This window comes from Nicotiana tomentosiformis, chromosome 4 (assembly GCF_000390325.3).
Source record: "Nicotiana tomentosiformis chromosome 4, ASM39032v3, whole genome shotgun sequence".
Classification (NCBI taxonomy): Eukaryota; Viridiplantae; Streptophyta; class Magnoliopsida; order Solanales; family Solanaceae; genus Nicotiana; species Nicotiana tomentosiformis.
Window position 1 is genome coordinate 66,606,427 of NC_090815.1, and position 11,468 is coordinate 66,617,894.

The 11,468-nt window shown below is 41.3% G+C and overlaps 2 protein-coding genes across 2 annotated transcripts; both read left to right on the top strand.

Annotated features, from left to right (window-relative positions):
* Positions 1 to 3,180: 3,180 nt before the first annotated feature.
* Positions 3,181 to 3,618, top strand: LOC138909844 (uncharacterized). Its single transcript, XM_070201060.1, has one exon. It carries the CDS (start codon positions 3,181 to 3,183, stop codon positions 3,616 to 3,618), a length of 438 nt encoding a protein of 145 aa, XP_070057161.1.
* Positions 3,619 to 3,630: 12 nt separating this feature from the next.
* LOC138909845 (uncharacterized) lies at positions 3,631 to 5,617 on the top strand. Its single transcript, XM_070201061.1, has 5 exons — positions 3,631 to 3,846; positions 3,948 to 4,385; positions 4,485 to 4,895; positions 5,013 to 5,345; positions 5,441 to 5,617. The coding sequence occupies exons 1-5, from the start codon at positions 3,631 to 3,633 to the stop codon at positions 5,615 to 5,617; spliced, it is 1,575 nt and encodes a 524-aa protein (XP_070057162.1).
* The last annotated feature ends 5,851 nt before the right edge of the window (positions 5,618 to 11,468 follow it).

Sequence of the window (11,468 nt, forward strand, 5' to 3'; positions counted from 1 at the left end):
GATTTGATGGTGATCTTTGAAATTAAAAGAGGTGAAATTTTGGAATATGAAATACGGCTATCGTGCAAGGAATAAAGAATCTTGTGAATGGCCAAATGAGCCAAGGAAATATTGTCGTTGTGAATGACTGGAAATACTAATGAGAATTTATACAATGTGAAAGATGTTGAGGTGAGTACAATTGTATTTATGTTACCTCTATGAGTAAATCAAATCAAAAATGTTTTTGAGAGCATCATTAGCAAAATCGAGGAAGGGTGGGTCATAAGGCCCACACTTGAAAATACACGTGCCGGTGTAGGGGTGGATTGTGATTATTCCCCTTTATTTGGGATGAAATTGAAATATTGGAGAAATTGTGATATTATTCACCTTAATTGGGATGAAACTGGTAACAATTATGGATTGAAAAAGTCAACCCACACGACATATGTGGGAAGGCGGCCTATTTGATCGGGTGGAGATCGAACGCCATGTTGCACACATGGTAGTACTACTCTTGATAATAACTTTCTTTCGCATCACATGTCAAACCACATTGTTCGTGGGGAGATGGCCTAGCCGATCGGGCGTGATCGGACTCCGTGCTAACAAAGATGGTGGTATATCGGTGCTAATGATCTCCCAACCAAAATTGTATATGAAGTTCGTATTTTGAAAATTATTATGTTTTAACTAGACATTTGGATATTGTTGATTTTGGCTTGATATTTCTATGGGTTGCCTTTTCTTATATGGGCATTCTATTTTGAAAGAGGACTTTTAGCTATACATACTAGTGTTATTCGACAGTACTAATGTCCCTTTTGCCGGGGGCGCTGCATCCTTTAATGGATGCAAGTGGTTATACAACAGGCGATATTGATCAGGGATAGAAGTACGCTTTTTTCAGCAGATTTGGTGAGCCCCACTTCATTTCGAGGTCATGCATCTTTTATTTCTCATGCACTGTATTTTAAGATATAGCCGGGGCCTTGTTGCTGACATTTCCATAATACTCTTCTATTGTACTTAGAGGCTCCATAGACAGGTTGTGGGTTTTGGTTGATGTTGGGAATTGAACTAGAAATATTGGTATTTGGAAATTATATTTTTCATTAATTCTATAAACTCGTAATATTTTGGGAATTATGAATGAAGCTGCTAATGTGAATGAAATGAAAGTTATTAATGAAATTTTTTCACTGTTTATTAATGGAGTATATCTTCTCTTTATTCATGGATGAGTTTGGGTAGAAGGAAATATAACAGGCTTGCTCGGCCGGGTTCTCTCGGTTGAGTGCCGGTCGCGCTCACCTAGTTTGGGGCATGACAGAATAAGAGATGACATATGTCGGATTTTTTAGGCAAACTTTACTTCTCATTTGAGGAAGAATGATCCTAAGTGGGGGAGCTAGGCCTCATAAATGTTACTTAGAACCCAGGGTTTTGTGGTGCCGAGCTAGGCTAACGTGTTAGAAGGTAGTTGAGAGCTCACCGCGGAACGGACTTTTAGACTTCTACAATGCGTGGGGAGTTGGAAGAATAATCATTGCAGAACATGGTATTTTTGCGGTCCACTATGAGATCGCATAACCACTTCACGGAACGTAGATCCGCCCCAAAGTGCAAAAGAAACAAAGCCAATTTTAGAGGTCATTCTGGGGTCCATTATGCAACCGCATAATAATTTTGCGGGCCTTACTTCCATCGCAGAATTCAATATGAAAATTATCGGAGGGTGATTTCGCGGTCCATTTCGTGGCCGCATAATTGGTCTTCGGATCGCATATATGCTACAAACCTAACCCGAGTAGCCGGGTTTTTTAAACAAATTTTGCGGTCCGCAAAAATTGTTTTGGTCCACTTTGCGGACCGCATATCTCTTTGAAGGTCCGGTCCGGGGTTGCAGACCTGGTTCGGAGGCTTAAGTTTGAGGAAATTTTACCCGACCCCATTTTTATATAAAGACTTTGGGGGTTAGTTTAGCTGGTTTAAACAGCTATTTTAGAGAGATGGGAGTGCTTTAGAGAGAGAGAGAGGAGGAATTCCAATTTCATCAATCCTTGCCCTAATCTTGAAGATTCAAGGGAATCACTCACTAGGCCATCAACTATCCAAGTAAGTTCTTGTCCTACATCATCCATGCAAGTCTGTTTCAGGTTTAAGTAGGCCGGGGAGTAGAAGATATGGCATGCATGTATCAATAGAGGGGTCTTGGAGGTCGTTGAATTACCCTGGATGAATTGTTGGTTGATATGGGTTATGGGGGGGGAGAAATCTTATATGAGAGTGTTGTAGTCTGATTTGCACAACTAGGGCTTGATAAAATGCCTAAAGGAGCTGAACCCACGAATCTTTTCGTACTTTTGGTTCAATTTCATCATGTCTCTAATAGATTGAGGTTGCTAGGATTTTCGAAACATTGCAATAGTTTAAGGAAAGCTCAAGCGAGATATGTCGGCTAAACTTCTCTTGTAGAGTCGAATTCCATGATGTTCTCGTAAGTTTCAAGTGTGATTGGTCTAAGCCCGTATTTCTCATGTTCCGGATCATTCCTAGTGGATTTGATTATTCTAAATGAGCTTTGTGCTGAACGATATATACTCCAAATGTGTTCCAATTGCCCCTATTATATTATGTTCTCCATCGGGCATGTATTTAAGTATGACTAATATATTAAAATGTTGTGATTTAAAATCATGTTTCAATTGCAAGTTTATTATGCCTAATTTTGGAAGAGAAACTCAATGTACTTAAGGCTCCTATCGTTCATCTACATACTAAAAGCCTTGATTTAAAATGCTCTTAGTGGATAATCTATGATTATTCTTGAAAGTGAAAGAAGTGAGTATAAAATATAAGATGTGGCCATTGTGTTAAGAATGAAAATTACACTTGTGGCCAATGGTGCCAATGCAATGAAAGGAAGTCTAAAAGATTATGAAATGAGCAGCAACTTCATTATATAATAAATGTTTTAGGAGTATCGTTTAGTTACCAAGGAAGGGTAGGCTGAAACAACCTAACCCCGAAACTATAAAGTGAACGGGTTTCTACAGTTTGATTGAATATTGTACTCACTTCTTCCAGCCAGCTAGGGGATTTTGCTAGCTCCAGGCTGAACAGGTTTCTACAGTTGGATCCTCCAATATTCATGGGCACTGCTCCTGAGGAGGATCCCAGGACTTTATTGATGAGATGCACAAGACTCTCCAAGTCATGCGTACCACTGAGACGGAAGCAGAGGATTTGGCCTCCTACCGCCTGAAAGAGGTGGCGTATTCTTGGTTTGAGTTGTGGGAGGAATCCCATGTGGAAGGGAGCCCTCCAGAGAAGTCGAGTGAGTTTGGCGATGTCTTCATTGATTGTTTCTTGCCTGCCAAGACTAGGGCAGCCTGTGACGCCGAGTTTGAGAGCCTGAAACAAGGTAGCATGAGTGTGTGGGATTACCATATGAAGTTCACGCGCCTGTCCAAGTATGCTATTTACATGTTGCCCATTATAAAGGCTAGTGTGCGCCGGTTTATGCGGGGCCTCAACCCCTTGTTTATTTATGAAGCCGCTACAACTGCCCTGAATTTTGATATGAACTACAGGAAGATGGTGGCATTTTCTCAAGCCTTAGAGACTAGATAATTGAATGCCAAGATGGAGCGAAAGGATAGCAAGAAGTCCTGGTCAACGGGAAACTTTGGGGGTTCTTCCATTGGTGGTAGTGGTGGAAAACAGAGTTTAGGGGAGGGTCATCCAGGCCAAACCAGTCCTTTGTTTAGTCTTCAGCCAGTGCACCGCCATCAGGGCCTGGTCAGCAGGAGTGGAGCTGTTTCAAGCCCAGTTAGAGCAACATGCAATCCTACCAATAGGGTCAAGCTTGTGGGAGATTCCAACAGAAGCAGAGGCCCCCATGCCCTAGGTGTGGGAAGATGCATTTTAAGGCCTGCTACATGGACCTACCCATATGCTAGGGGTGCAGTATCAGAGGTCATATTCAGAGAGATTGCCATTCGTCCTGCCAGAATGTGGGTAGGGCTACGACACAACCAGCTAGTTCTGCAGCTACTACATTCGCAACACCTCCTCCAGCTCGAGGCACTCTAGCACCCGCATGGCGTGGTACAGCTAGGGGTGGTTCACAGAGTTCAGGAGGACCCAACCATTTCTATGCTTTGAGGGGTTGCCATAGTTCAAAGGCTTCTCCAAATGTTGTTAGAGGTATACTGATTGTCCAATCTCCTGATGTTTATGCTCTCATAGACCCTGGTTCCACTTTGACATATATCACTCCTTATGTTGCTCTCGAATTCAGGATAGAACCAGAACAGCTTCATGAGCCATTCTCTGTATGTACTCCAGTTGGTGAGCCTATTGTGGTTGCGCGGGTTTATAGGGATTTTGTTGTCACGGTGCGTGGCCGAGATACCATGGCCGATCTCATTAAATTGGGGATGGTTGATTTTAATATGATAATGGGGATGGATTGGCTTTATTCATGTTTTGCTAAGCTTGATTGCCGAGCCAGAATCATTAAGTTTGAATTTCCAAACGAGCCAGTCATTGAATTGAAGGGGGATGATGTAGTGCCGAATGGTAGGCTTATTTCTTACCTTAAGGCTGCGAAGAAGATAAACAAGGTATGTATTTACCATTTGATCCGGGTGACGGACACCGATGTTAAGACACCTACATTTGACTCTGTGCCAGTTGTGAATGAATTTCCGAATTTCTTTCCCGATAAACTCCCTTGGATCCCACCAGACATGGATATTGATTTTGGGATCGATTTAATGCCATCAATTCCATCCTACAGAATGGTGCCGTCAGAATTGAAGGAACTAAAAGAGCAGTTGAAGGATTTGTTAGAGAATGGTTTCATCCGTCCGAGTGTGTCACCTTGGGGCGCACCAGTTCTCTTTGTAAGGAAGAAATATTGGTCACTGAGAATGTGAATTGATTATCTTCAGTTTAACAGAGTCACAATCAAGAATAAGTACCCACTGCCAAAGATAGATTACTTGTTTGACCAATTGCAGGGGGCTAAGTATTTCTCCAAAATTGATTTAAGATTGGGGTTTCACCAAATGAACATCAGGGAGCAGGATATTCCTAAAAAAACTTTCCGAACTCTGTATGGGCACTTCGAATTTCTGGTCATGTATTTAGGGCTAACAAATGCCCCGGCAGCCTTTATGGATCTTATGAATCGAGTCTTCAAGCCTTTCCTTGACTCTTTCGTGATAGTGTTCATTAGTAACAATCTTGTATATTCACGAAGTCAGGAGGAGCATGCCGATCATCTCACAGAAGTTCTGCAGACTCTGTATCAGCACAAGTTATACACATTCTTGAGTCATGTCAGAATTAAGGTTGATCCTCAGAAGATCGCAATAGTGAAGAATTGGCCTAGACCTACAACTCCAACAAAGATTCGCAGTTTCTTGGGCTTAACTGGGTATTACAGGAGGTTGTGGAGCGAATCTCTACTCTTGCCTTTCCATTGACTAAATTGACGATGAAGGCAGTTAAATTCCAATGGTCAGACGCTTTAGAAGAGCTTCTAAGAGTTGAAGGCAAGATTGACTATGGCTCCGGTGCTGACCTTACCGGAGGGTACGAATGGGTTTGTGGTATATTGTGATGCTTCAAGGATCGGACTTGGGTGTGTATTGATGCAACATGGCAAGGTGATTGCGTATGTTTCTAGGAAACTCAATAATCATTAGAAGAACTATCCAACACATGATTAGAACTTGCGGCGGTGGGGATTGCACTAATGTTTTGGCATCATTATTTTCATGGGGTCCATGTGGATATATTCACGAACCATAAGAGCTCTCAATATATTTTCAAACAAAAGAAATTCAATTTGAAGCAGAGAAGATGGCTTGAATTTCTCAAGGACTACGATATCGATATTTTATATCATCCGGGAAAGGCTAATACATGGTGGATGCTCTGAGCCAGAAATCCATTGGTAGTTTGGCTCACTTGGAGACACATCAAAGGCCGTTGGCCAAGGAAGTTCACCAGTTGGCTAGTTTGGAAGATCGCCTTGCGAGCTCTAGTAAAGGAGGGGTGAATGTTCAAAGTAGGCTTGAATCATCGCTTATAGTGGAATAAAGGGATTCATAAACATAACACCATGGCCTTTTCTCTTGGCATGTACGATGGTACACTAAGGTACCAAGAGCGATTATGTGTTCCAAATGTTGATGGTCTCCAGGAAAGAATCATGACCGAGGCTCATAGTTCCTGATATTCCGTGCACCCAAGCTCTACAAAGATGTACCATGATCTTAAGGAAGTCTACTGGTGGAATGATATGAAGAGGGATGTAGTGGACTTTGTGGCAAGATGTCCAAATTGTCAACAAGTTAAGGCCGAACACCAAAGGCCTGGTGGGTTGGCACAAAACATAGAAATGCCAATATGGAAGTGGAAGATGATCGATATGAACTTTGTGGTGGGACTACCTCGCACGTCTTAAAAGTTTAACTCGAGTTGGGTGATTGTAGAACGACTCACGAAATCAGCACACTTCTTACATATTAAGGCTACCGACACAGCAGAACAATATTCTCAATTGTATATCAAGGAAATAGTCAAGTTCCATGGCACTCCAGTTTCTATCATGTCAAATCCAGGGGCAAAATTCACAGCTAACATTTGGAAGAATCTTAGTATCACGACTCAAAATCCAACTAGTCGTGATGGCACCTAACCCAACCCGCTAGGTAAGCCAGTTAACCACTAACCTATTCCAATAACAAACAATAAAGCAATTACGTAAAGAAATTATCTGAATCTGATACATTCCCCAAGAACTTGTAGTACAAATCATGAGCTTCTAAGAATAGAGTTTACAAAGCTGAAATGAAGTAAATACATTGTTTGTTTGAAAAGTACATTAACAGAGTTTTATAGATCTAAGGCTACCACGAACAAGAGGCAGCTACAACCGGGATGCAGGCACATCTTCAAATGCAGCTCCCATCGAACACAGCAACATCAACAGTCAATATCTGCACGCAAGGTGCAGAAGTGTAGTGTGAGTACAACCGACCCCATGTACTCAATAAGTAACAAACCTAACCTTAGGTTAAAAGTAGTGTCGAGCTAACAAAAAGGTCGGGTCCAACACTAATATTCCACAATAGTTCATAACGACATAGTACAATAACAAAAGAGTACCTCAAAAATAAAAGGGTTAGTTCGTTCACAGTTCCAGAAAAATAGGCATTTCTTTTCAAATATCTCAATGAAAACCCAAATCTTTTACCGAAAAAAGCCAAAATACGAGTATGTTTGAAAACTGTGGTTTTTCCCTAATAGTAAGTTGTTTCATTTTCATATAGCACGAGGGAAGTACTTCTCTATGCCTACATGTCAAAATACAGGTAAAATCATAAATGTCCCCAAAACTGGGTAGCAGAAGGAAATGCACCTCTATGTATGTATTTCAAGTACGCATGTCAAATGCAATGCATCTCGATGATGAGCTCAATACTCACACTCTCAAAGTACTCAATCTAACTGTCTTGCATTCTCTCTCACTATGCTTAGCGCACTCAATCACTCAGCATTGTATAATACCTGCGGCGGCGTGCAGCCCGATCCATATTTATAGTTGACTGCACTCACTAGGGATGTGCAGACTCCAGAGGGGCTCCTTTCAGCCCAAGCTCTATATTACTGCGGCGTGCAGCCCGATCCCAAAAAACGTAATCAATATAACATGCTACATCATACAGTCCGATCCCAAAATATCAATATAACATGCTGCATCGTGCAGCCCGATCCCAAAATATCAATCTCACTCAAGCACTCGGCCTCACTCAGTCATCACTCTCCAGTCTCACTCACGGGCTCGCAATGCCATGAAACTATCCCTACAAAAATGATATGATGTATCAATAAATAACTGAGACTGAGATATGATATGAATGCATGAATATGACTGAGTACAAAATATCAATGAAATCAGTGAAATAACGTCAAGAAACGAATACTATGGGTCCTAGCAGTATCGTCATAAAGCCTAAATATGGCATCTAGCATGATTGACAGCTCAATTACTTTATCACATAGTGAAAACACGAACATTATCAAAGTAGGACAACTATACAGTGCCATGGAAACAACAGAGTTCCAATTCACATGGTGCACGCCCACACGCCCATTACCTAGCATGTGCGTCACCTCAACACAAATCACATAACACGTATTTCGGGGTTTCATACCCTTAGCTCTAAGATTGGAAGAGTTACTTAACTCGAACAAGCAAATACCAATGCCGAGCAAGCCAAACAATGCTCCAAAGATGCCATCACGCACGTAGTGACCTCTGAACAGCTCAAAACTACCCAAAGGTAACTCAAATACATCAAATAAAGCCCAAGGAAACAATTCAAAATGATAAAGATCAAATCCTTAATCAAAACCCAAAACCGGCCAAAAATACACCCGCGCCCGCGCCTCGGAACTCGACAAAACACAAAAAATCAGACAACCCATTCAATTACGTGTCCAACCACACTAGTTTCACTCAAATCCGACTCCAATTCGATGTTCAAAATACAAATATTCATATTATGAAACTTTAGGCGAAAACCCCCAATTCCTCTTTAAAATTCACAATCCATTTACCAAAAACGAAGATAGATTCATGAAATATAACCAAAACCGAGTAGAGAACACTTACCCCAATTCATATGGTGAAACTTGCTTCAAGAATCGCCTCAATCCGAGCCATATAGCTCCAAAAATGATAAAATGGCTGAAACCCCCGAAATGAGATTTAATAGAATCTGCCCAGCTATTACACTTCGCGAGCGCGGACAATTCCACACGTTTGCAGGGAACAATAGCTCACCAGCTGAAATTTCTCTTTCGCGAACACAGCACCACAGACGTGAACGCAATGAACAAACTCCTAGAGCTACGCGATCGCATACCACATTTCGCGATTGTGAAGAACAAACGCTTGACATCCTCAGGCCTTCCTTCCTACTACACAAACGCATCACCAGGCTCGCAAACGTACTGAAAAAATGCCTCAATTTCCGCGAACGCGACGCTGGACTCGCGAATGCGATGAACAATCCTGGTTAGCCATCCAATAACCCTACGCGATCGCGTTCTATACTCTGTGATCGCAATTAAGGAAACTAGAAGCTCAGAATTCTGCAGAACCAGCAATGCAAATATGAAGGAAAATAGCCCGAAATTAATCTGTAACACGCCCGAGCCCCTCGGGATCAAGTCCGAACATCCCAACATGCCCCATAAAATAATACGGACCTAGTCGAGTCCTCAAAACATACATAACAACATCGAAACGATGAATCACACCTCAATTCGAAATCAATGAACTTTGAAACTTCAAACATCCACAACCGATGCCGAAACATATCAAATCACGTCCAGTTGATCTAAAATTGTGCACACAAGTCACATTTGACATTACAAACCTGCTCCAACTCCCGGAATTTGAATCCGACCCCGATATCAAAAAGTCCACTCCCGATCAAACTTTCCAAATTTTTAACTTTTTCCATTTCGAGGCAAATTCAACCACGGACCTCCAAATCACAATCCGGACACGCTCCTAAGTCCAAAATCACCCAACTGAGTTAACAAAACCATCAAAATTCCAATTCGAGGTCAAATGTAAAAACTCAAACTTGGTTAACTCTTTCAAATTTAAAGCTCCCTAGTTGAGAATCATTCTTCCAAATCAGTCCCGAATAACCTAAAAACCCAAACCGACGATTCACACAAGTCAAAATACATCATATAGAGCTACTCACGCCCGTAAACTACCGAGTGAAGTAAAAATTCTCAAAATGACTGGTCGGGTCATTACATCCTCCCCACTTAAACATACGTTCATCCTCGAACGTGTCCATAGTTGTTCTCAAAGCCTTCAAATCACCGTATAACCTTACCATGCATATACCCGGGGGTGATCCCACGTCACCATATCCTATACAGGTCCGATAACACAACAAAACAGAAATTTCTCAATTCAACCTACCCCAAAAGCCTTTGAATCAAATTTCCAACATCTGAAATTTCTTATAAGATCAGAATTTCGCATCTACATACTGTATAAGTCTGAACAAGTTGTACTAAAAGCCGGAACCATAACTCAAATACTCAAAACTCAAATACCACATAGCTCAAATGCTCGGAGCAATGATTTCTAATCACAGTAGCTGCTCAAATCAACCTAATACCGGTAACAACATCATATCAAACAAAACCTCGTTCTAAACCTTCATAAACCTCCAATGATGAAAGAAATATGCATAACTCATAACCATTTATCAGATCGACAAGTCATGGTACTCCATCTCCTTCGACAAGAACTATAGCAAATTTCTATGTCGACTTTCGATATTATCCTTCCAACCATACTGTAATCAATTCCGATAGTATCCATTGTATGTCCAATGACCTCATCTCATCCAACACGACCAATCTAGTGACATGACACATCAATACAATATAAAGCCATAACCCGTGCAATTCATGCACCAATAAGCAACATTCCAAATATACTCAAATCATGGAAAAATGACTTAAACGAGAAAACCATCCCGCAAGTTCAACAACTAACACCACAACCGAAATGCTATGAACCCATCATACCTAGTATAACCAAGACATATGAATCTAACACAAAGGATCAGATCTTAACATCACTCTGCTGCAATGCGTGACCCCACCCAAATACTGGTCCATATAAAATACTTTAGCCACCATGCTAAAAATCAATGACCACGCGAAATTCGACATCAAGTACCCAAAGTGCATTACCGTAACCACGGAGAGCAAATAACATAATACCACAATCCGGAAAGAATATGGCCAACGTGCAATCAATCACGCAATACCCAAATACGCATCTTGCTCAAATTTCGCTATAAAGCCCAAATAGAACCACACCGAGTGTGCATATAACCCACGAATCGCAATCCATTGTAGCATATAAGAGTAACTAAAAAATCATTTCAGAACACGAATAAGCTCAACGACAACCGAATGGTATATCCCTCAATAATAGCGGTATGGAGCCAAACAATCCGGCATGATGTAGAATACACATCCTAATTGGGCCCACCAATGGACCCCTAAATAAACTCCGGCTACCCACAAATAGATAAATAACCACCCGAAATCCCACAATGACTGAATCATAACACATACTATCGTCTGGCTAGCTTCGGCCATGACTTCACAGTCCACAACCATGAAACAATCCGCTGCTGAGAACTCCCAATCTCTAAATCCATAGAACACATGAATCACCATATCTGATCCCAACTCCACCGCCAGAATGTCTAACACATATCTCATACACAATCATCCCACGAGAAATAGTTCTAAAATTCTTCCGTGCCACATAGCAAAATTTGAATATCGGCAGTCGATCAACCAGGAGAGAGCCGCAATACCAAAGAAGTATCCATAAATCAAAACACATT

Excerpts from the sequence above, each read along its gene's own strand:
- LOC138909844 (XM_070201060.1), top strand. The coding sequence starts at position 3,181 with ATGCACAAGACTCTCCAAGTCATGCGTACCACTGAGACGGAAGCAGAG.
- LOC138909845 (XM_070201061.1), top strand. The coding sequence starts at position 3,631 with ATGGAGCGAAAGGATAGCAAGAAGTCCTGGTCAACGGGAAACTTTGGG. Across the intron at positions 3,847-3,947 it reads CATGCAATCCTACCAATAGG|GGGTGCAGTATCAGAGGTCA; the intron begins GTCAAGCTTGTG and ends CCCATATGCTAG. Across the intron at positions 4,386-4,484 it reads ATAGGGATTTTGTTGTCACG|CTTGATTGCCGAGCCAGAAT; the intron begins GTGCGTGGCCGA and ends TGTTTTGCTAAG.